The sequence below is a fragment of the Peromyscus eremicus genome, chromosome 22 (assembly GCF_949786415.1).
Source record: "Peromyscus eremicus chromosome 22, PerEre_H2_v1, whole genome shotgun sequence".
NCBI lineage: Eukaryota > Metazoa > Chordata > Mammalia > Rodentia > Cricetidae > Peromyscus > Peromyscus eremicus.
Window position 1 is genome coordinate 11,341,385 of NC_081437.1, and position 26,110 is coordinate 11,367,494.

The 26,110-nt window shown below is 40.6% G+C and overlaps 1 protein-coding gene across 6 annotated transcripts in view; it reads right to left on the reverse strand.

Annotated features, from left to right (window-relative positions):
• The window catches only part of Eml4 (EMAP like 4), a 130,718-nt gene that overhangs the window by 20,419 nt on the left and 84,189 nt on the right, over positions 1-26,110 (reverse strand). For all 6 annotated transcript variants that reach the window (XM_059248504.1, XM_059248503.1, XM_059248502.1 and 3 more), the window contains 11 exons: positions 17,770-17,893; positions 16,299-16,448; positions 12,732-12,801; positions 11,397-11,507; positions 8,907-9,002; positions 7,001-7,135; positions 6,708-6,843; positions 3,025-3,176; positions 1,693-1,818; positions 1,480-1,611; positions 243-310 (listed from right to left, as the gene is read on the reverse strand). In XM_059248504.1, the coding sequence (XP_059104487.1) occupies positions 243-310; positions 1,480-1,611; positions 1,693-1,818; positions 3,025-3,176; positions 6,708-6,843; positions 7,001-7,135; positions 8,907-9,002; positions 11,397-11,507; positions 12,732-12,801; positions 16,299-16,448; positions 17,770-17,893 (1,300 nt within the window). The remainder of the gene's footprint in view (positions 1-242; positions 311-1,479; positions 1,612-1,692; positions 1,819-3,024; positions 3,177-6,707; positions 6,844-7,000; positions 7,136-8,906; positions 9,003-11,396; positions 11,508-12,731; positions 12,802-16,298; positions 16,449-17,769; positions 17,894-26,110) is intronic.

Consider the following 26,110-nt stretch of genomic DNA (forward strand, 5'->3'; position numbering starts at 1 on the left):
GTCATTACCTGCTTACCTAGCTAATCAATCAGAACAATTAAAAAACTAGGTTGTGTGTGAGGATATATTTGACACCCACATCCTTACACTTCATTCAGTGCTCAGTAAAGGGTGACTGAGTACACACAAGGGTACTAAGTGTGTTATATATGAGATGCATTTCCCAGATGAGAGTGAAAACACTCCAGAATAATTCAAACATCCCACAACTTCAGATCACTCAGCTCACTTAAAGACCTTACCTGCCTGAGTGTGTTCCGATGGCCACCACTGTACCGCTTGGATGAAAATCTGCACAGTGTCCTGGTTCCTAGAGGAGAAAAGGACAGCCATTGAGGGTTTGGTGGTTTGAATAGGTATGGCCCCACACTCATGTGTTTGAGTGCTTGGCCATAGGGAGTGGCACTATTAGGAGGTATGGCCTTGTTGGAGGAAGTACGTCACTATGGAGGTGGGATTTGAGGTCTCATATGCTCAAGCTACACCCAGTGTGGAACACAGTTCACTTTCTATTGCCTGTGAATCAAGATAAAGAACTCTCAGCTCCTTCTCCAGTGCCATGTCCCACCATGCTGATAATGGACTAAACCTCTGAAACTGTAAGCCAGTCCCAATTAAATGTTATTTTTTTCTAAGAGTTGAAATGGCCATGGTGTCTATTCATAGCAATAGAACACTAAGACAGAGGGTACAGGAGAAAGACTCCCTATATCTAAGGGAACTGTGAAAAAACATCTTTCTAAATAACTTGTTTCCTATAAACATAAAATTCTGGTCAGCTTCACTATAAACCAATGAGAAATACTATGTAGATATAACTAGAAAAGGAACTTTGGGACTGACTGGCAAAGGGAAAAGATAATTGGCTTGTGGCCAGTGGAACAATATGGGTAAAACCAAATACATTAAGAAATATATGCTGAGTGGTGACAGTACATGATTTTAATGCCAGGACTGGCAAGGCAGAGGCAGAGATTGAGTTTGAGGCCAGCCTGGTACACAGAGCAAGTTCCAGAACAGCCATAGCTGTTACACAGAGAAACCCTGTTTCGACTCCCCCAGCACCCCCAAAAAGACACAAAGACCTTGTGTATTTCTTTCAGGCTAGAAAAGGTAGTGATCTGGATACATCAGGGAGAAAATACAAGATCACTCATAAAGAAGACAGTAGCGTCTGTCACAGCATTTACTGAAACCAACTGCAACACCACAGAGGCCCAAATATTTCTTAACGAATGCTCCACAAATACATGAAATCTTTATAATTTGACCATGAAAACTGAGAAAAACTGGGAGTGTACATGGCTATCTTGCTTCATCAACGTAGATTCACATTATAACTCGAGACCAAACATTTCCCTCTTACTCTCAGCCCCTCACCAAACCATAAACACAAACTTCAATCAGTGCTTAATCCTTTTTCCTTTGCTGCTTTCAACTGCCAGTGGGAGGAGTCTGCACGGGGAATGATCCACTCACGTCCACAAGCCTGGTCCATTCCAGCCTGTGCTCCACCGAGTTCCACATGCACACCTGCCTGTCCTGAGCACATGTCAAGAGCAAGTCTTTGAAGGGATGTGTTGCAAGGCCCCAGAGTTCATCTGTATGACCCTGAAAATGAAAAACCTTGTCATAAGAACCAAAAGGTGCCACCAAAAATTACCACAGAAACTGCTGCCTCACACAGCTTACCTGCACTTCTATTTGGAAGCCATCATTAAATGTGCCCCGTAAAATGAAGTTTCGTGATGTACCTACTAAAAATTGTTCTGCCTTTCCTTCGGCAACAGCCCTAATTGTGCCGTACTGATCAGGAACCTGGAACAAATTAATGTGCGAAGTTACCATAAACAGAGTAACATACAATAATTACCACCTGAATAGTGCTGTGCTCACAGCTGTATGCAGTTACCGGGTAATAAAGACAGACTAAATCTGAAAGAGTGCGCTAGTCTCATCATATTGTAATTTAATGTTCAATTACATCTTATTACATAGAAGTTATACTGTATTATTATCAACATTCTTTGCCTCATTTATAGTAATTATCTTTGCAGTACAGGGTCACCCACATACTATACAAGCTTCTCACAGTGATCTCATTTCTAGCCCGCTTCAGTAAAGTTTAGATTTATATTCTGTATGATTCCACGAGTTAAGGGTTACAAGTGTGGGGGAAGGGGAGTAAGTTCTACCAGAGCTCATGAAGACTATGGCTTGAGTTTTGTTTTATGTTCTTCTGGGTAGTCATTCTTGATTGTCACAAGGACTAAAATAGAAAAATCTCAGTAAATCAAAACAAAACAAAACAAAAACCCAGCTGGCCTTTTTATCTGTAGACTCTGCAACCAAGGACTAAATCAACTACGGATTGGAAATACTGGAGTGAAAAAACCTGTCTGTACTGAATATGCACCACCACCCCTCATTAGCTCCTCAACAACCCAGTAAAACATTCACACTGCATCAGACACAGTAAGCAATATATAGATGATTAAAGTGTGAGTACACAGAAGTACTGGACTGCATTATGTAAGGGACTCGAGCACCCACAGATTTCTAGAATCCACAGGGAGATCAGAAACTACTCCCTTATATATATGAGAGGATGACTGCATTGTCAAGTATTTGAAAGGCCACTCATAGGCTTCTCTCTGAGATCTGTTTCACTTACACATTATGTGATATCATCTCAGTGACCTTTACACCATTGACTACAGAATGACTCTGATATGTGCATATCATGAAGGGCTCCCAAATGCCTCTGCTCATAGTGTCTGCCTAGCCTGTGTCAGGCCCTGAGTTCAGTGGCTTGCACTGCAAAATGAACAATAACGCCCCCAAACTCCAAATGGCTTTGTTTAAAACAGATTACTCTGTGCTGTAACAAACTCTCTGCTCTGGGGGAAGGGAAGGAATGGTAAGAACATGGATCAGTTTCCCAGAAAAGCTATCTCAAAATGGGACAGAGGGCACGAACAGAGGTTCTACTATTTTAAGATTGTTAGCGTTCGGCAGCCTTACCTCGATTTCTCTCTCAGGGTTCAGATCATGATCCCACAGAATTATTTTTCTGTCTTTCCCTCCTCCAGTTAATAGCATCCCGTTTCGCATCTGACAAAGTGTAAACACACTGCCATCGTGAGCTTTGATTTGTCTGTTGATCTGATAGACACCTGATACGGTAATGGGAAAATAAAAATACCAGTTATAACATGATGTATTAAGACTTTAGTGTCTTTCTGGAAAAAAGCTTCAGCAGAGCCACAGGGTGAATACTCACTCAGACATCCACAGCTTCATAATCAAAAGCCAATTAAGACTGAAAAGAATCCTTCCCATTTACATCGTTGTATATGTACTCTAACATTACTTTCTTACAGAAAAGTAAGCTGCTAAAATAGTGGTAACTGTCTGGACAAAAGGGCATCAGGTGCAGCCCCGAAGTTCACCGTCATCTCTTGTGAGAGTTCTGTGCACTATGAGGGTGTGCCACTCTTCTGACTTAGAGCAAGGGCACAAGTATGAGGGTCGTATTCACGGCACCAGCAATTTAATAATGAAGCTGGGACCAGGACCCAAGGCTCCCACCTCAATGTCCCTGGAGCTTTGCAAAAAAAAAGGCCTTTGTTAGCTCAGTACATATCAATCACTAATAGCACTGAATTACTCCTTTTAATCTGTTGAGAAACAGGGGCTAGAAAAGAAATTATGCCACCCAAACGTGATCCAGAGCCCATAATGCTTATTCAGAGGTCTCTAGCATAAAGTGAGGCTAGTGAAGTAAGAGGGCAGCTTTTGGAAGAGAATGCCTTCAAGAATTAGTTACCAGGTTCACAATGGAAGCTAGAGCCTTGTTTAAACATGACTCAAGTCAACACATAGCCTTAGATCTTGTGGGAAAACAGAATAAAAGTTTTAAAAACCATTCATTTTCTAAAATTAAATAGCAACTGATGAATGGATAAGCAAAACACGGGTATGCCTATATAACTGAATATTATGTCAAAAAAGGAGGTAATAAAACATGCCCTAACACAATGAACCTGGAATACATGTTAAGTAAAAGAAGCCAGTTATAGTCAGGCATGGGAGTGTACATCTATCATCCCAGGACAGAGCTGCTGAGTTTGAGGTCAGCCTGGGCACTCTGGACCAGCCTGGGCTATATAGTGAACTGTGTTTAAAAAAAAAGGGGAGCCGGGCGGTGGTGGCGCACGCCTTTAATCCCAGCACTCGGGAGGCAGAGGCAGGTGAATCTTTCTGAGTTCGAGGCCAGCCTGGTCTACAGAGCGAGATCCAGGAAAGGCACAAAGCTACGCAGAGAAACCCTGTCTCGAAAAACCAAAAAAAAAAAAAAAAAAAAAAAAAAAAAAGGGGATGGGGGCAACCAAAAAGAGAGACTAGCTCTACAAAGTCACACATTTCACTCTATTCCAATAAACTCCTTAGACTAGAGACACCAGAGAGACAGGAATGGCTGCTGACTGGTGCAGGGCTCCTTGTTGGGAGCTGACCACAGGTGCAAACTCGGGGTCTAGTCAACGTTCCTGAGTGTACGCAGTAAAGGAGCACACCGTATGCCATGTGAACTATGCGTCAACAAGGCTCTACTCAGATGACTGTTAACTCATTTTTCTGCTGGACCTGTCAATAAGTTTGTAAAATTTGATAAAATGAACAAGGCTTTGGCATTCTTAAAAAATGTTTAGCCAGAGCTGATTCTGAAAACTGTTCTCAGTGTGAGTGTATTAGTGATAAAAATATGTAAGTGAATGGCATACCCAGAGAAAAACAAGGACTGTCTACTTGGATCAACTGCCTCCACCTAAAAATACTTCACAATATGTCCAGTGGATGTCTGTCCTCACAATTTATCTATCTTTGCTCTGATTGCATCTAGGTACGCAGAGAGACAGCGCACCTGAAAAATGTGAATTTTCTGAGCACTGCTGACTCCCTTTAGGTCAGCAACAGAGAAAGAGAGTGACACTGTGAGCAGCCATACATCTTAGGTCTCCTTCCTTGTATGTGCAGTCTGAAAGCACCACATAAGAAATTACAAAAATAGCCAGACACGGTGGCTGCGCACGCCCTTAATCCCAGCACTCGGGAGGCAGAGGTGGGAGGATCTCGAGTTCAAGGCCAGCCTGGTCTACAGAGTGAGTTCCAGGACAGCCAGGGCTACACAGAGAAACCCTGTCTTGAAAAATACAGAGAGAGAGAAAGGGGGAGGGGGAGGGGGAAAGGGGGAGGGGGAGAGGGAAAGGGAGAGGGAGGGAGAGAGACTAACTGATTACAAAATAGCTGGGCATGATGGTGCATACTTTCACTCCCTGCATTTGGAAGGTAGAGGCCGTGGATCCCCATGTGAGACCCTGTCCAACAACAACAACAACAACAACAACAACAACAAAAAAACCCATAAAAAGTAGGTGTAGAGTTTCATTGTTTCCCATGAAGAATGCAGGAAAGTAAAATCAAGGTTTTCAGTTCTTAATCCAGCCTCCCTATTTCTAAACACGTTAAAAGGCCTACTCAAACATGTATGATCCTCCCAAAATGATGGATGTTAGAAAACAGAAAGCAGAACAACCACTTCAAGAGACAAAAACCTTCATACTGTGACCGACTGACTCACTTCCTTTCATGCTGAGAATGTTGTCACAAAGCCCAAATAATAACTAAGTTAAAATTTTTCAGTGTTTCAAATTCAAGCAAACTCCAAGTTTTTTTTATAAACAAGACACTACACTTGACAATCTCTCTCTTATGGACCTGCATTTTTGATGGTCTAGTTTAGGTCAAATATTTAAAATATTTGCTGAGAAAAATTGCTCTTTGAGTTTAAAAACTTTCCGTCTAGGTCTAATTATCCAGCCAGGTCGACCCAAGCTTACCAGCAGGCCCTTCCATTTAGTTAACCTCTAGGATGTAGTGGGTATACTAGGAGAGCAGTTTCCATAGGCAAGTCTGCCCCCCTGACAATGAAGACACCTAGAGGGCTTTCTCATTTCTCAGGAGCCTGACAGACGAAAGAGGGATGCACATTTTAAAGCCTTTTCTTCTGTGTGTGTGTGTGTGTATGTGTGTGTGTGTGTGTGTGTGTGTGTTTTTCTGTCTGTCTGTCTGTCCATGCGTGTGTGTGTGTGTGTGTGTGTGTGTGTGTGTGTGTGTGTGTGTGTTTCTGTCTGTCTGTCCATGCGTGTGTGTGTGTGTGTGTGTGTGTGTGTGTTTCTGTCTGTCCATGCGTGTGTGTGTGCGTGTGCGTCCCTGCAAGCTCAAATGTGTGGAAAGAATGGGAGGGCTGCCACTAGCAGGGCTGGGAAGAGGGCTACAGTTAGGAAAAGAGAAGAGAACAGAACGCTGGGTTACTCATTCCCCCCTTTCCCTGTGTCCTGCTTGAAAGTGTGACCAGGTGTTCTGCTCAGATAGCTGAGTACTGGCCCAGGGGAGAGTGAACCTTTATATTTTAAATCAGTAGGTACCATGTGTGCTTGTGAGTGCTCACTCTCTCTCATATTACACTTCTGGAGGGAAAAGTTCTCTATCATATGCAGATTATATATGCATAACACACAATTTCATTAGAAAGGATCTCATGAACAGGTATGCTGGTAACGCTCACATTACTCTAGTGTGGACTTTCTCTCCTGGTCAGGTAAGGGTGAGAATTATGCAGCGCAATTAACACAGGAATAATATACCTTTAGGTCCTTTCCCAGGTGGGGGCTCTACGGTAGTTTTGCTCCAGATAAGCAGGATTCCACCTGAGTCTCCAGTGAGGACATCTCCATTCCCCAAGAATGCTAAACATTGAACGAATTTTGGTTTTTCATATTTCTACAATAAAATGAGAATTTTCAGTTTTCTCTTTGGCATGGTGATTTTATGCTTACCTAACAACAAAAAAAGATTAGCATCATTCATACATACATACATACATACATACATACATACGTATATATATCCAATGATGTTATGACATTCTGATCCTTACCCCAAAAATTCCCTGTTTTCTTGTTAGTGAATTGCCACTCCAGGTCCAGAAAAAAATATGAGATTTACCACATGTTATTATAGTATTTGCATCTGTTGGGTGGAATTCCACAGCCAAAACAACTTCATTTGTTGTCTGTGAAAAAAATGACACTTTTAGAGGAATATATATTCTTACTGCTATCAAAATTCAATTATAGTTCCTTACAAAGACAGGGAAAATATTTTAGGAAATGCTTTTTCTTCTAAGATTTATTTTCCTAAATTCCCCATACGGTTTCTCTATGTAGCCCTGGCTGTCCTGGAACTCACTCTGTAGACCAGGCTGGCCTCGAACTCAGAGATCTGCCTGCCTCTGCCTCACGAGCACTAAGATTAAAGGCATGTGCCACCACTACCTGGCTTTCTAAAAAAATTGTTTTAAGAACACACTTCTAGAATCAAGACTTAAATTTGATGTCCTTATACCATTATATCAATTCTTATGCTGTTTATTTTTAAGAAGTCTGTAAGAATTCCAGCACACCTCTAACATATTTGGGAAAGCACACTCCAACTGTAAGACGTGAGAGCAATGTCTGTTGTCTTAAAGCTCCTAACAGCAGAGCCAGAAACAGACCAGATCCCTTTCTAGTTACCTCGCCTCAGCCTGTACGGAGGAAATCAAAGCAGAGGAGCTATTTCACTTCAATGGAGTTGCAAGTGGGGTACTCCTTTCTTGTTTACAGTATTTTTCAATATTGTATTTGTGAGATCCATTCATGGTCAGTCTAAATGCTGTAAAATAGTCCTTGGAAAAGAGGGATAAAGGACTACATCTCCTGCAGCTGGGACTAGGGTAATTCCATTTTTTTTTTAACAGTTACTGTAAACAGCACTGTAATTTGCATTCTAGTGAGTGTATCAGTCTATTTACGTTGAACTTTAAACTTACACAAAGTATAGTTATTATCAGGCACTCAGGTCTTTATGACTTAAGCAGAGATAGCCCCCTGTTAGAATGACGTAAGGTCAATACATAGGGAGAAAAATGGTGGAGAGAAGGCTAGGGATCTAGTCCTAGAACCAAGTCATTCCTGGCAAAATGCCTGTTTTCTTTTCTACAAAGGCTTTCCTTTCTGCTCTAAATAGGAATAAATACCCTGAAGTTAAGCTTTACTTACTTTACAATTAGCTATTCTGGAAATGGACATTTAGGAGAATTTGGGGAATCTGTATGAGAAAGAAATGGAAGAGACATATATGAAACCCCGGTGTCTCGGATGAATACGGCGTTCACATTGGGAGGCAATACTGGGTTCATAGACGATGTCTGGGAAGACTGGGCTGGAGGTACACAGTCAGACTCTGCAATAGAGCTCTGTACTAGCAACAAATCCTGGAAGGGTGACCCAGCCCTCACCTGGTAGACCTTACTACAAAAGAGGAAGATCTACATATTTCAGGGATTGTACTATCCTCCAGCACTTAGAAATTCTACAATCCCTCTAAATGCTACAGCACTTCCTATAGTCATATAAAACCTTGTGTTTTTATATATGACCTTCAGTCATATCAAGCATGTTTTTAAGTAAAACTTTCCTCTAGACTGCTAAAACCTTAGAGGCTGATTGAAATGTCAAGTTCACTAATAGGTAGTAGCCAGGCAGAGTGTTCAGTCCATCTACTATGATATTTCAGTAGCATGGTGTTTTCTGAAATATGAAACTGCTCCAAGTTGACTATTTTATCTAACTGTAGTGTTAGATAAAATATCACAATATCACAGACTCCTAATAAATTGGAAAAAATGATGAATAAGAACTGTGAGTTTACTCTTATAATCTGGATACACATGTACTATAAATCCAAATATCTGTCAAATAATGGACTCTAAAAGACAATATCCAAAATTTATTCTGATTTACCTTTATCTCTGCTACTTTTGATTTTTTCTGCCAGTCCCATACAGTAAGCATATGTTCATTGGAGTCATCAATAACGCATAAATGAGCACCTGAATCCTAAATAAAAGTAAATTTGAAGAAAAAAATGTCATTATTAAAACTGCTACTAGTGAGATAATGAAAAATTTTAAACTCCTTTGAGACACAACTGAATGTACTAGTTACAAAAACTATGCTATTTTATAAATACATTCATTGACTTTTTTCCTATATCTAGTTTTGCTCCTGAGCTGATACCCACTTGTCAGTTGGACACTGGCCACCATCAGGCCACAGCCACTGGTTCTGAGGCTCTCCTAGTCCCTTCACACTGTATCATGCTTACTTCTTGCTGTTAGAAAACACATTTCTCCATGTAGAAGAAACAGACATCATTCCATGCACTTTCGACTGGTGAAGTTTTGATAGTTTTGTTTGTTTGTTTGTTTGTTTTTTGAGACAGGGTTCCTCTGTGTAGTTTGGGTGCCTGTCCTGGATCTCGCTCTGTAGACCAGGCTGGCCTGGAATTTACAGAGATCCACCTGGCTCTGCCTCCCAAGTGCTGGGATTAAAGGCGTGCGCCACCACCGCCCGGCTGAACTTTTGATAGTTTGATGGAATATACTAAAATTAAATGCTGTTTTAAAGTTCGTTGGTTTCAGTTTTTGTGACATATTTGGTTTACAGTAACATGAATAAATGAGATAAATGAAAATAAGTATTTTTCTATCTCATTTTTCTGAAACCACCTTTGCTCACACAGATATATAAGTTTAAGAGAAGAAATTGTGCATGGTGTCAATTTACTTCTAGTAGTAGCTGTGGCAGGTGCCTCCCAAAGTCTCTGGAACAAAGAAAGTGAAGACGGGAGGCAGCACCTGCCCCATTCTCTTCCTTCTGTCTCTACTGAGTTGACTGGGTGACTTAAGCAGAGCTAGTCACTCCTGCTACCTGTTTTCATTCTGGCAGATTCCCTTCCCGGCCTGTCAGACTCTTGCCATTCAGTGCCTTCAAACAAGCAAAGCTGGGAATCCAACTCAATGTTCTGCTTTAAAAAACGTCTCCTTTCTCATGACCCAAAAACTCCCTGTAAGTCAGAATACAGCGGCTGACAGGTAAGAACTGAAGAGAATATGAATAGCTAAACACATTCTGAAGTATAAATGAAGCCCAGCAAAATCTAGAAGGGTGTACTTGAAAAACCTAAAATATGACTGTGAAAAATACAGGAGGTTTTTTTTTTTGTTTGTTTGTTTGTTTGTTTTTTTTTTACAAACTTTATAAATGTAACCACCATTTCAAGGAAAAGTAAAATGTTCAGATGAAGAACATCTTACTTTCCTCTCATAAGAAACTCTCAAAGCTTACATGACATTGCTACACACAATTAAAATAAAAGTTCTAACAGATGGCTGTGAGCCACCATGTGGGTCCTGGGGATTGAACTCAGGTCCTCTGCAAGAGCAGCAAGTGCTCTCAACCGCCAAACCATTCTCCAGCTCACTATACATAAAATTAAACTAATACTATCATCAATCCAGAACTCAGATAATTCGTGAATTTAGAGAATACAAAGATCTGATTGTTTCCTTGCTCTCATGTGACACCAAGAGAAAAATATTTTATAGAAATGAAGTGTCCTCTGAATTTCCTAATAAGATGATGTCTCCTATTATTCAAATTGAAATTAAAATGCATCTTATTGCTTATTTCAAACTGTACCACACGATGTCTTTATTCCTCTACCCATTTTCCACCACTACACTGGTATCCTATCTCAGGACAAAGTAATGTTTAAATGAGACTGACTCCCATAGACGCATGGATTTGAATGCTTAGTCACCAGGGAGTGACACCATTTGGAAGGATTAGCAGGTGTGGCCTTCTTGGAGGAAGTGTGTTACTAGGGGTGAGCTTGGAGGTTTCAGAAGCCCAGGCCAAGACTAGAGTCTCTTTCTTTCTCCTGCCTGCAGAACCAGATACAGAACTCTTGGCTACTATGCCTGCCTGTGTACCTCCATGCTTCCTGCCATGCAGAATGGACTAACCCTCTGAAACTGTAAGCAAGCCCCAATTAAATGTTTTTGTTTTTTTTTTAAGTTGTTGTGGTCATGGTATCTCTTCACAGCAGAACAATAACTAAGACAACTTAAATGTAATATCTTGATCCTACCTAAATCAATTTACTTAATTTTATGTGCATCTGTGTGAAGGTGTCAGGCCCCTGGAACTGGAGTTACAGACAGTTGTGAGCTGCCATGTGGGTGCTGGGAACTGAACCTGGGTCCTCTGAAAGAGCAGCCAGTGTGCTCTTAACCCCTGAGCCGTCTCTCCAGCCAGGATCCTACCTAAATCAAATTTAGTACTTAGATTACAATACAATAGCTAGCATCTTGTTTTTGGATGGATACAAGATTATGCACAAAACAAACAGGCTTAGCTTGCTTACTTGAAAATATAACTGTGACTTACTGCTTTTGAAAAATCCAGGCATCCTACTCCACGCTCAAAAGTTCCAAGTCCAATGACATGCAGTGTGGAAAGGCTTACTGAATCCCACACCCTGACATGGGGTTGCAGAGGCTGCAAAACACAAGATAGAACTAGTGTACTTATGTGGGTGCAGACATGTGCACCACTCCACACAGCATATACATGTGCACCACTACCAAGAGTAGATATGTGCTTTGAGACAGGGTCTCTCTATGTAGCCCTGGCTGCCCTGGAACTCACTATGCAGACCAGGCTGGTCTCGAACTCAAGAGATCTACCTGACTTTGCCTCCTGAGTGCTGGGATTAAAGGTGTGTGCCACCACACCTAGCCCTATTTGCCACCTTAGTAAGACAAAAACTACAAAATTTAGACATGCCTCCAAACAATCTTGATTAGGAACTTTTTCCCCTAATACTATGGAAATAAGAGTGATCATAGCAGCAAATATTTGTATATTTAGTGTTATGCAATACCATAATCTGCAACTCTCACTCTGGAGATAAGGAGACAGACACAGAGATTGTAACTCAATTTTACAGCTATTAAAAGGTGGAGCTAGACTCTGATTCCAATGTGCTCTGGGTACTTTGCTTTTTTTTTGAGACAGGATCTTACAATTTTATCCAGGCTGATCTCAAACTCTTAAACTCAAGCAGTCCTCTTGCTTGAGGCCACCAAGAAAGAGGTACTACAGGTGTGGCTGACCATCATCCTTGATACTTCGCTTTTAGTATTACCTTTATTCTTGACATAACGTACCTTAAAAAAACAAAACAAAACAAAAACAAAAACAAAAACCTGTCTACTAAGCTCTATGGAAAGAATCCTTAAAGAATACAGAACTGGAGGGCTCTTCAGCGCCATCTGATACAACCCTCCCACTTTATAGAAACTGAACCCAGAGAACATCACGGACATATGCTAGTCATCGTCAATTCACTATCTCACAAGTAAGAGATGTTTATAAAACAATCCAGTGAAATCAGAGTAACTGAAACTGAAAACTGAACGGTATCAGCTGTCCTCCTAACAGAAAAGCAAGGGGGCCAACAACTAGGAGGAACTCAGTTTAACAAGTTAACCTTTGACAAGCAAGAGCCCTTCCATCTGCAAGTGTAGACAGTTTGCTAGGGAGAATACTTATTATTCAGACGGAGACAATAGTTTGACTCCTGCATTTTAAGACCTCCTTGCATTCTATCATTTCCCCCAATACTAAAGACTCTTTCATACAGATCAGTGAGTAGGACAAGGAGCAGTGGCCGAGTCAGTCATCTAGCAGAGGAGGAGACACATGAAACCGGCTGCTCACCCTTCCATCCTTGTCCACTCCAGCTATCTGTCCAGTCGCGATCCTAATCTTGTCAGGATGTATAGCCAGGCTAAAAAGCAGTAGCAACAATAATTTTAAATACAGAAACATGAAACAGCACAGATGTACCTTTGTATCAGTATCTTTTCAAGCAGTTTTGAGTCTTAAAAACACACCTGACCTATTTATTTTTATTAGCAAATTAAGCAAACTTCTATTTTTATTAATCTTATAAATGAACACTGAATTCATAGAAAATATTTATTCATAATTTGGTCTAGTAAAAATGGAAACCATTTTCACCTGTTCAAATTCCTTTTTAGTTGCTCTTCTTACAGACATGTTTACATGGTTTGATGAAGTGAAGTATGGCCCAGTATAATTTTCATCTACTAAAATGTAAGCATAGCTTCAGCTTTACATAATCCTTACACACTTACTAACTTAATAACTCTTTAGTATTTTAGCAACAAACAAAAAGCAGTATTAAACATCTTCCAATATAATTCTACCAACCTATAGCTAGTTCTTAATGTTAAGCTTTTATAAATCTAACCCAGGGCAATGAATGATATATGAAAATGGAAAATATTGTAGCAATTGTACTCTAGTAGACCACGGTACACACAAAATCAACCACAAAATTTGTGTGTGCATACGGCTGTGTAGATGTGCAAGCCTTCCTGTGGAGGCCAGAGGACAATGTTGGATGTCTTCCTCTATCACTCTCAACCTCATTCAATATTTGCAATTTAAATTTTTATTACATTTTATTGTGTGCGCAAGTCTGTGCGTGTGTGGATGTAAGTGCACACATGCTGTGGAGATCAGAGAACAACTTGTGGGAGTTAGTTTTCTTCTCCAACCACATGCATCACATTGTCAGATTCCATGGCAAGTGCCTTTGTTGAGCTATCTCAATAGCCCAATTGTAGCTGAAAGTTTTTTTGTGTCCCACCTGGTCCGCAGCCGCTCAGACCCAAGTACACAGAGGCTTATATTAATTAAAACTGCTCAGCCATTAGCACAGGCTAACTACTGACTAGCTCTTACACTTAAACTCAGCCCATTTTTGTTTATCTATATGTCATCACGTGTTCCATGGCTTTACCTGTGTATTACATGTTGTTCCATGGATGGCGGGCTGGCATCGCACGACTCAGCCTTTCAGCCTTCCCAGAATTTTTCTTGTCTGTTTATCTTACCTATACTTCCTGTCTGGCTACGGGCCATCAGCTTTTTATTTATCAACCAATCAGAACAACACATTCACAAAATACACATCCCACAGCACCAATACTCATTAAAAAATATTTATTTATTTATTTATTTATATGTGGGGTGGTGTGTATGTGTGTGTGTGTGTGTGTGTGTGTGTGTGTGTGTGTGTGTGTATGTGTGTGTGTGTGTCACATTTGCCATTACTCACTGAACTAACTCACTGCCTTCCCCACCTTATTTTTCGAGACAGGTGGAGTCTGTCAGTGAACCTGGAAGTTGGTGTTTTGGCTGGACTGGCTGGATAGCCAGTCTGAGATCTGTCTGTCTCCATCCTACAGCACTGGAGTTACAGACATGTACAGTGCCCAGCTTTTACATGGGTGCAATTGTAACTCAGGGCCCATATCTGCACAGTAAGCTGTAACCACTGAACCATTTCTCTAGCTCTTGTTTACAAAAATCACTGCCCTCCCCACCCCCGTACCTCTCCAGAAGGAGATATATGGTATATACATACTATTGCATATTACATCTACATAAATTATGTTTATGTATGGGGCGAGAGCATGAGAGGTCAGAGGTAGACTGTAGGTGTTACTGTTCTCCTACCATATGGGTTTTGGGGTGGAGCTCGGCTTGTCATCTGGTTCACTTGCTGAGCCATCTTGTAATCAAGGAGTCACCTCAACTGGAAAGAATTTTTGTTTCCTGCTATATATTGCTAATTATTTTCCAGAAGAATTTTATTAATTTGTCACACGAGATTAAAAATGTTCTAAAGTTCTATAACTTTTCCATATTAAGAATTATATCTTTTGAAATGTTTCAATAACTTGGCATAAATGGTATCAGGTTTTCATTTCTAAGGAGGCTAGATTTTAACAATGCTTCTCTAATTTCTTTTCTTCTTAAACAGTTTATATCCTGCATCTAGACATTAAAACTAAAACTCTAAGGGCTGGAGATGGCTCAGGGTTAAGAGCACTGGCTGCTCTTCCACAGGACCTGGGTTCAATTCCCAACACCCACATGGCAGCTCACAATTGTCTGTAACTCCAGCTCCAGAGGATCCAACACATTCATACAGACATACATGCAGGCAAAACACCAATGCACATATAATAAAAATAAATCTAAGTCATTAAACAATAAAACTCTATTACATTAACATTTGCTGTATTTAACACTGTTCTTTTCAAACAAAAAAATTTAAATTATAATTTCTGCACTAGGTAATAATATATTTGCATGGCTCTGGTATCAAAAGATATTTAAAAAGTACTGAGAAAGTCTTTTTCCTCCCTGCGCCAATTGTTAAGCTGGTCTCTACCTTTCCTTTCCCCAGCCTCTGACAATGCTTCAAGGGTAACCTCAACAGCTTCTTTTAATTTGGAACTGTAGGAAATACTTTACACATGTGGAAGCCAAAAATAGTATTCTGCACCACTTTTCCCCCACACGAGTGAGAAAACACACACTTGCTTGTCTGCTTTTTAACAGTGGTTCTCCTTTCCTGTTTCTGCTGTTGATAAGACAGGGTCTCACTGCTGCATTAACTACCATGTTCTGACCTCCATACACACGATAACTAGTACCCAGCTGGGAGAGGTAAGCAGCTTCTAACACACGTGTAACACTGCACAAATTCAGTACACATTTAATCTTGCAAGTATAAAGTGTTTTTATCTTTTCTAAAGGCTGACTATCATCTATGTACTATCCTAGCATTCACACATGAGAGAAAGTTTTATCTACCTGTCAGGACAGTCTATGTGACAAAACAATGGATTCTAGTAACAAATGATGGAATTTAACTAAAGAATAGCAACATTCATTGAGTAAACCCAAGCCTAAGCACTTCAAAGAGTTCTGCTGTTACAGTTTGACACCACACAGGATACTTAGGATCCAATTTAGCTTATGGCTTCTTTCCCTCTGAAAGGAAAACCGGAGGCCCAAAATTTATCACGCAGAACAAACCCTCAATAAATACTAAGTAATGAATGAGAAACTACTTCCAGAAATTCATGAAGCCCAGTCTCTCTACATGGATTTCATGACAGGCCAGATAGAAAGGCACAGACTGAGGCAGCAGAAGGAGTCCACAGAGATTTAGAGCAGTGTATTTATAGCTATTGATTCAATTCAGTATTTTGAAGAATGTGATCTTTTTATTTTAAAAAATATATTCCATAGACTAAATAACATCTTTACTTATATCCTAAGCTTTCTGATGGTAAACTTTCAGTACAATTCAATAATAATTATAATAATAATAACAACAACAACAACGATTATGACGAAAGCAGGCAAACACAAAATTGGCAAATGGGAACTGATACCAACCATTTCACACAGTCTGTATGACCCAGGTAGTGTCGCTGAGTCCTTTCCTCGTAATTAAATAGTACCACTACTGATGCAATGAAATAAACTATCTCCCCCGTAGGAAGCAGGTACACATTTGCTCGACAGTCCTTTCCTCGGTAACCGTATCTTAAAGGAAAGGTCAAGGCTTTAAAGCAAATACTCAAGGGTGTTTAGGGAGCCATGGATGCACAATGAAGAGATAACTGGATCAGAGCCACGATACTCCCATCCCCTTTGCTGCCCAACCCTACGTCTTTTACTGTATGTGTCTATGGACAGATACACTCTGAGTTCCTACTACGCACCACGCACAGTGCTAAACACATCTGAGCAGATCAGATGTGGGCCTGTGTGACAGCATGCTAGGAGGAAGCACACATGGAGACCCTACTTAAGAGGAGAGAGAGAGAGACCTAAGGCCTACCCGGACGGGAACGTGTATGCTGGGCCTAATAGGATGAATAAGGCTAGTTAAATACTATTTGCTATATAGAATGGCAGTCAAAACCTGTGCCAAATGCTGGTGAGCTTCTGCAGGCTAATTTAACTTTGCCCAGTGCAAGGAATCTGGAGTGTGGGGAGGGGAGCATAGAAGATCAGAGAGAGAACTGAGTTTACACAACAAGTCTCCTTCTGTTTCACTGAGTTTCTTAGAGGCTGTAAATGAGACTTTCCAGGTAGAATCAGGAAACGTCAGTATTAAACTATCGTGTGTGTGTGTGTGTGTGTGTGTGTAAGCCTGGCAGAGAAGCAGTCAACTGCAGAGTTACAATCACCCTTGCTAATCTGAGTTCTTAAAATAATTCAAATAGTCATGCGGTGGTACATGTTTGTAATCCCAGCACTTGGGAAGTTGAGTCAGGAAGACTCTTGTGACATTAAAGCCACCCCAGGCTACACAGTGAGTAAAAGGTTGGGTAGAGAGACATAGCAAGACCCCATGTTTTAAAACAAACAAAAAACCAAAAAAAAAAAAAAAAAAAAAAAAGTCTCATCATATACGATACATCATTTCCGTTACAAAATGCCAACTCAGTGTTTAAAATCCTCCAGCAGCCCTGTGAGGCAGGTGTCACCTCTTATATATCTAAGAAAAGGAAGGTTCAAAGGGGCAAGTACAGAGCCAGCACACAGCACACAGACACTACCCTTCCAAGCCCAGGCAGGAACCTTTCCTCTGCATCACCACTACTTGCTGCAGAACTGTCTGGACAGGGATGGAATGCTGCTGTCCTGTCTCCATTAAATTCCGGTGGTTTTAAATCACTATCAGCAAAACATAGCTGACATGTTTGAGAGATAATGTTTCCTTTTTAATTTCTCAAGTGTTTCTTCAGTGCATTATGTTTTATTCCTGGTTTAAGGACAATTTGATGAATTAGCTAAGCAAGTTTTTATTAAACTAGGACAAAGCAAGCAGATTTGCTCTCCTGCTTGAGAAGGATACGCCCACTCCAGTTTGAGCTTCTCCGGAGGCAGCTCTGTTCGGATGTCGTCATAGTTGTCAACATCCGAAGGGATGAACATGGTAATCGGCCGACCTCGCATAAACATTTTAATATATTCTCCTTCTGTTGAAACATAAGACAAAAATTAAATCACATGTATTTCCTACATGACTGTAGGAAATGTGATTACTGATACAATGAAAACATGACAAGAGCACTCGAAGTTTTCCACTGTGTGTTTTTTTAACATATTACAGAGCATATGTAGAAAACAAAGGGGTACTATAAATACCCAGTCCAAAAGAGCGGAAGTAAAAATCAAAACAAACAACAAATCTGTGGCCATTTGTTTAGTTGAGAATAACTGTTTTCATCTGAATATAATTTAACTGTTTAAAATGACATATTTCTTCAAGAATCCAGAAAAGTTCAAGTAAAAAAAAAATGCAAACCTTCGTGACCGAGGTCTCTTAACTTGCAAAGAAGAGAGAAATTACTGGGACAGATAGTAATCGCGTCTATCACACTAATCGACCTACAAGTCAAGGCCTTGCAGATTCAAGTCCCTGCACCCCCAAGGAAACAACTGACAAGGAGCAAACAGGAAACCATGGAGTAGAACTGTCTGAAAACCATATAGGTGATACGGTGGTTCATCTCTAAACATATAATGGATGCCAGCTCAACAGCAAGAAACAAACCAAGGCAGCCCCCCTTAAAATGCATTTAAAAATGGATTAAGTACTTAGAAAACATTTCAAAGAAAGAATGGAAGAAAGGAAGGAAGGGAAGAAGGGAGGGAGGGAAGGAGGGAAGAAAAACATAAAAATGGCCAACAGGCAATTTGAGAAATCATGCAACACTATTAGTAATACCTCAGGGAAATGTGAATAAAAACCACACTGTATGTCATTTCAGACCTGTCACAATGATTAGCAAACCAAACAAAGTGTAGACAAGGATTTGGAAATACAAGATCACTTGTGGATGCTGCTGCCGCTAATGGAAAAGCAGGGCGGAGGCTCTGCAGAGACAATTCAAACAGAATCACTACATCATCTGGCAATTCTACTACTAGATATTTCCAAAATAATGTACATCAAGATCTTGATCAGATATCAACACTAACTTTCATGTTCACGGCAGCACTATTCCTAACAGCCAAGATCTACAAACAACCTAAATGGCCACTTCCAGATACATATGTGGTATATGCATATAAGTAAGCCTGTCAGAGAAAGACAGCTACTACTTGGTTCCTAGGACATATTTAAAAGAGTCAAAATCATGAATGGGGTGTGACGGTTAACTAGGGTTACAGGAAAGGGGAAAGGAGGATCAAGTGACAGTTCAGCCAAGCAAGAAGAAAGCAAGCTTCAATCTACTGTACAACACTGCACTAGACAGTATTAACTAAACTACATGACGCAGGACAGCAGACCTCATGTCCGCTGTTCTTACCATCATAAACCAAAACCACGATCTTGGAACAGATCCTAGGAAAAAGACTCAAACATCTTTTCAAGTTAAGATGAGAGGGAGCAAGAGCTAAGCTTCGTTGCAGTGAGTAGCCACTTCTCACTTCACCACTGGGCCTTCAATTAGCCTCATATCAACAATCAAATTCAATTGTAACACAAATATTTTCAAGACAGTAAGGAACCGTTTTTCTTTTCTTATTAGCACCATAGGGCCCGAAACAGCTTTTGTTTATACAGATCAACAGTTGTTACAAGATCTTCAACTGTCTAAAACTAGATTTTTAAAAGACAAGTCAGAATCAAATCAGTATTGATTACACATTTCTAACCAAGGGAAAGAATGCTTTCTGGAACAGCTGGAAGGTGGGCATGGTGGCTCATGCCTGCAATCCTAGCTTTCAGGAAGCAGAGGCAGGAGGATTGTCCACAAATGTAAGGGCAATTTGGTGTACAAAACTGAGTTCCAGGCCAGCTAGGATTGCATACTGAAACCTCTCAAAAAAACAAAACAAAACAGCAGAAACCCCCCCCACAAATGTGACTGTTCATTCCTCCAAAAAACTAGAAAACAACACAACCCCCAGCTACCCCTGCCCCTAGCATCCTGATGACCCCTACAGGTAAGTCACCACTGTGAGAGGACTGTCAAAGCTCAAGGAAGGACAGAGGCTGGAACAACGGCACAGGGCTGTCCAGTGCTTACTAAGCTGTCTAGAACAAAGTAAGTATGATCATCACCAACCAGAGGCTGATGTGGTCTTAAAATCTTTACCAAGAACCCAAGTTACCTAAGAAAAGCAGTGTATAATCCAGTATTCAAGATTCAGTAGTTTATAGACTGTAGCTATGAAGAGGAAGACAGATTACCTGTCGAGTGTCTGCCTGCAACCATCACTTCAGATTAAGAAGCTGTGGTTATTATGGGTGAAAAGTTCAAGTTATTTTTATTATTCTTACTCACAGTGCTCAGCCTCAGGGTTTGATCTAACAGGGTAAGACCTCCCACACTATGCTTTAACACCACATGATGCATGTCATTATTACTTCTGAATCTAAGAGTGGGCCTTGCTTCCTGATGATTTTTAGCATAGCTGAACTTCAACAGTAACTAAATAATTACCAGCTGTAAACATCTCCCTTCTAGAACCATCTTTACCCATATACTTGTCTCCTGGAGGTGATGGTAAATCTACTCTTACAGGTATTCATCTGGGATACAACTTTCTTTTTTGATTATTTTAAAGGAACATTAAATTGTTGAATCCCCTTTTAAATTTCTCCTAGAATCTCTGATCCGATCAAAGGCGTACATGATGAATGTGTTCTGAATAAAAGTAACAGATTAACAACAGGTGGTTCCATTGCTCTTTAGTGGGAGTATGGCTAGCAAAGGGGAAGGGCTGGCAACAGCCCATTATAGAAAAAGGCTAAACAACTGAAGAAGCTCAGAATATCATTCTTCTATCCACTGTTAAGTAGCAAGATCAATTAAATCAGAAAACAAAGGAGCTACTGGTGCTCACTCATTTTTCTAATATGAAGTTAAAATGGCAGGGTGTGAAATGCTTTGCCATCTGAACTGGTACCATTCACACTAGAGACCATGTATATAAAGTAGGAACTTGAAATACTTTCTGGCACTGAGAAGAAAGCAATAAATTATGATGAAGGAAAGATTGCTGGGATCTAAATCCCAGTTTACTCTCTATTAGCTGTGAGATCCAGTTTCACTACCCTAGCATTGAAAATAGTAATACTATTACTTAGAATTATTACTAAATAAGTTAACATACTGTGAAACATAATTTGAGGTCCTTGAAAATATTTGTCCTCCTTCCTTTGAGAAGGAACTTTTATTCTACTGTTCTGATACAGCGCCTAGCTATGTAACCCAGGACAGTGTCAAACTTGAGTGCTGGGTTTACAGGCATGTGTTACCATGAGTGGCAAGCTGTGACCATTTAAACACTGGCAATTTGCTGACATAATTTAATATTCCATAAAGTCTCTGCATAAATTTTTAAAGTAGCTATCTACAGGATAACAAGTATAGGCGAATACACCAAACTTCTGATGATTCTACCATGTACCACTTTAAAATCAAGGGCCATGAATTCAAGTATCTACATGGTCAGAAAATGAAAATGAGAGATGTGGGAAACCACAGGCTGACTGGGAATGATGCACAGGTATACTCACATACCAGTTCAGGGGCAGTACTATTCTAACTGTTCATTTCTCAAGAGAAATAGCGAATCTATAATTTACTGTGAGACCTTTCAGCTGTAAAATGTTTACTTCTTTGAAAGTGTGTGTGTGTGTGTGTGTGTGTGTGTGTGTGTGTGTGTGTGTGTGTGTGTGTGAGAGAGAGAGAGAGAGAGAGAGAGAGAGAGAGAGAGAGAGAGAGAGAGAGAGAGAAAGATGGGGTGGGGGCAGTAGGGAGACACCAGCCTGGCCAGTATACAACATACAAGCCATGGGTTTGCAACCTTTTTTTTTTTTTTTTTTTTTTAACAAACAGCCCTTTCCTTGGGAATTAAGTACAATATGAGGGTGGCACTCTTTTCTTGCTGCAAATGTTTTTCTTCAGACTTTTAGGTTTCCTCTCTTTTCTTTCTTTCTTTTTCTTTTAAAGACAAGGTCTCACTGTGTAGCTCTATCTGGCCTAGAACTTACTATGTTGACCAGGCTGGCCTTGAACTCAGAGATCCCTCTGCCTGTACTGTCCAAGTGCTGGGATTAAAGGTATGTGCCACCATGCCCAGTTCTCTCTAAGGCATCTTACTTTACAGTCAAATAACTTGTATTACTGTTTGTTTTACCCAGCAGTACTTTCTGCTGTCCTCACTGTGAACTAAGAGGAAGACAAGCTGAAAGGTGTAGAGTCAGGGACTTATCAGAGTAAGGTTTAAGATCAGTGACAACAAGACCCAAAGTCTGGTGGTGCGGAAAACAAGTTTATCAAACTACTTCTCCTCACGCTGGCAGACAGAGTAGGTGATCAAAACTCAGCAGGGAAGCTGCTTACTGAATGCAATGACTGCCCATTGCACTGGCACACTCAACAGTTCTGGACTCAGTGTGTGGACGGAACATAAACTGGGACACAGACCTTGGTTTGAACAGACCTCGGCTTTAGTCCTCCCGAAAGCACATGCTAAAACATTATGTATTAGTAACTGAATCTCATCAGTGACAAAGTCATTTGACTATAAAGGCAATTCTGTGAGATACTGATGAAGGCTATTCATCTTTTAAAAGGCCCTTGCCCAGCATGGGAACTGAAAAAAAAAAATCTTATGAGTTCACCTAGTCCAACCCCCACTTTTCAAAAAGGGAAATCACAGCTTAACCAATTTCAGTAAGGTTTTGGTCTGCATTCCAAGATTCTGTTATTCAGAACTTAAGAAAGACACATTTCCACTGTATTAACTAGGTTCTAAGACAGGTGTGGGTGTGGTGGAGCACATTTTTAATCCCAGTATTCAGGAGGCAGAGGCAGCTGGGTCTCTAAATGAGTTAAAGGCCAGCCTGGTCTATACAGCAAGTTCCAGAGCTGCACAGTGAGACCGTGTCTTCAAGACAAACCAACCCCAGGAAATGTAGGTTCTAGATCTGCACTTTCCAACATCAGTCACTGACCCATGAATGGTTGGGATGTGCCTAGCATGAGTGAGATATATTGCAAGCATAAAATATACAGCAGATTTTGAAGACTTTGTATGGAAAAAAATGAAAGTTCATTAATAATTTCACTAATAATCCCTTATCAAAAAGGTACTATCCTGGCTATCTGTAGTAGGTTTATTACTAAGTGTCGTGCTGTCCTTTGTCACTGGAAGTTTAGGTCGCATACATACTGTGTGACACCTTTCCACCGGAGAGCAGTGGCACTCAGGTGAGCAGACACTTGTCCAGTGACCTGTCTGGAGTGCAGTCACTTGTGTTGTGGGTACTACTGCTCAAAGACTTCTCAATTCGCCCACCCCTCCCAGGTTTCCGCTTTGTGAACCCTGGCCATGGAGCTGGGTGTCTGCATCCCACTTATGGGAGGCTGAGACAGAGCAGGAGTGCACGGCCATTCTGTCGCACACCACTTGACACCAGCGGGGGCTTTATTTACGAGATGCTATCTCAAAAAAAAAAAAAATCCGTTTCTACTATGCAATTTGTGGAACTAGTAGCTCCTTTGAAAAAAGAATTTGAGTCTCAAACATAAGCAAAACATGGAAAAGCATGTTACCAAAACAAAACTAAGGAATCTTTACTCGATTTTGGCTGTTTCTTTACTAGCAGTTCTGCCCCAAACCATGCAGCTAGAAACCAAGAAGATAAACAAGACACTGGATAAAGAAACCCTGATTTTATAGTAGAAATTGACAGAGACCATTTTTAGAAGGCTTCCGAGAATGAGTTCAAGTCCCAGCTAATGACCCAAGCATCTACCTGTGCACCAGGTGTGTACAGAAGCCGCAGGGATCAGGAGAGGGCACTGGGTCCCCTGGAACTGGAATACTAGGTGGTTATAACTTGCCATGTAGGTGACAGGAATCAGACCTGGGTAATCTGCACGAGCAACAAGTGCTCTTAACCACTGAGCCGTCCTCAACCTCTGACCAGGTTGCTTCGTTGTAATAAAAATGTAAAATCCAGGCGGTTGGTAGTGCACACCTTTAATCCCAGCTCTTGGGAGGCAGAGTCAGGCGGATCTCTGTGAGTTCGAGGCCAGCCTGGTCTATAGAGCGAGTTCCAGGACAGGCTCCAAAGGTACACAGAGAAACTCTGTCTCGAAAAACCAAATTAAAAAAAAAAAATTAAAATTCAACAAACCAGGCTGAATATTTGCATAAACCTTTAATCTCAATACTCAAGAAGCAGAGGCAGCCTTGTCTACAGAGAATTCCAGGCTAGCCAGTTTAGATCCTGTCTTTTAAAAAGAAAAAAAGAGGGGAAAAAAAGTTCAACAAAACAATGTCATGTGTGAAGAATTTTTAAAAAAATTATGTGCATAGGCCACGAGTGGTGGTGCATGCCTTTAACTGTGGCAGTCTAGTCTAATCTAAGCTGCTAAATCTAAATCCACAGGTAACAAAAAGACCCTAGTGATAGTGCCCACCAAATACGATGTAATTAGTTTTACTAATTAGGATACAACCCAGGTTTGAAAATTTGACTAGTATTAAAATGCTATTTTCATCACCTTTAGTAAGCTTCTGTAAGTTAGCAAAATTTCCTAATGGCAGGGGCATGTATACGTGATAATACAAAAGACATGACCCTAACAACTTAAGTTTAGACTAAGCTAACCTGGGAAACAGATGACATCTATGTACCTAAGAAACTCAATGTTAATTAAAACAATAAATCAATTTAACAATCTCTTTTGACTTCAAGCCACCTCTCACCTCCATCTGTTTTGGTTACAACTCTATCATAAAAGTACTTTCGGGAGGCAGAGGCAGGCAGATCTCTGTGAGTTCGAGGTCAGCCTGGTCTACAGAGTGAGATCCAGGACAGGCACCAAAACTACACTGAGAAACCCTGTCTTGAAAAAAACAAAAAAAGAAAAAAAAAAGTACTTGAAAACATCATATACAAGAGTTTGCTTACATATTTTGGATTTCTGCTTTCCCCCAAAAGGCTTTCTTTTTGAAAAGTTAGGAAATGGTGCTGGGAATAACAGCTGCATAGTGAGACTGTCCTACAAAAAGAGGGGGAAAAGGAGGGATTTCAGATCTCTCTCTCTCTAGCTCCACTTTTCCAATTAACTATGGCAGGAAAAGAAACACAAAGTTTCAGAGGTATAAAAATCTACAAATGAAATTCTAATGAAGCAGGATTCATGAACAGACTTTAACTTTCATACTTTGGATTTTTTTGCCTTGAGTTTTCTGAGGTTGGGTTTCATTCTTAACCAAGTCTGTCCTGGAACTCCTGTCATGTTCCTGCCTCAGCCTCCCAAATGCTGGGATCATAGGCGTAAGTCCCCACACCTATGTGTCTTATGTCTTTTTAAAACATTCAGATAAAACAAAATGCAAAGATATGATGAATTTGGGTCAAATTATAGGTGCTTCCAACAGTATTTACATATAATTTTAGGTAGAAAAATATTTCACAATCTTTATTTTAAAAATGTTACTAAAGGGGGGAAAAACCCAGAGCATTTTTGGTGGAGCTGTTCCCTGGAGAACCAATGGGCGAGCAGCCTCGGGGTGCAAAGAGTAAGTTACTGTCTTCCTGTAATCTTGGTGTGCATTCCACTGTTGGACAGTGTCCACAGGATCTCACTGAACATGAGGACATCAAGTCAAAACTCTCAGTGAGGGACGTTTCACCAAATCAACAATTTCCCTCCAACCAACAGACTCTGAACTGCTCTCAACCTACAATTGTTACTTTAGTCACCACAGAACTGTAATTTTTAAAATCTTCTGTGATACATATCATTTTGCTCCTATATCTCATGTTCATCTCTGCTGTGGGATGGTCTGTATGGCAAATGTGTTGCTCTGATTGGTCAATAAATAAAACACTGATTGGCCAGTAGCCAGGCAGGAAGTATAGGCGGGACTAACAGAGAGGAGAATTGAGAGAACAGAAAGGTGGAGAGAGACACTGCCAGCCGCCGCCATAACAAGCAGCATGTGAAGATGCCGGTAAGCCACGAGCCACGAGCCACGGTATAGATTTATAGAAATGGGTTAATTTAAGATATAAGAACAGTTAACAAGAAGCCTGAGCCATTAGGCCAAACAGTTTAAATAATATAAGCATCTGTGTGTTTATTTTATACGTGGGTTGTGGAACTGCGGGGGCTTGGTGGGACCTGGAGAGAAGCTCTCCAGCTACACATCTC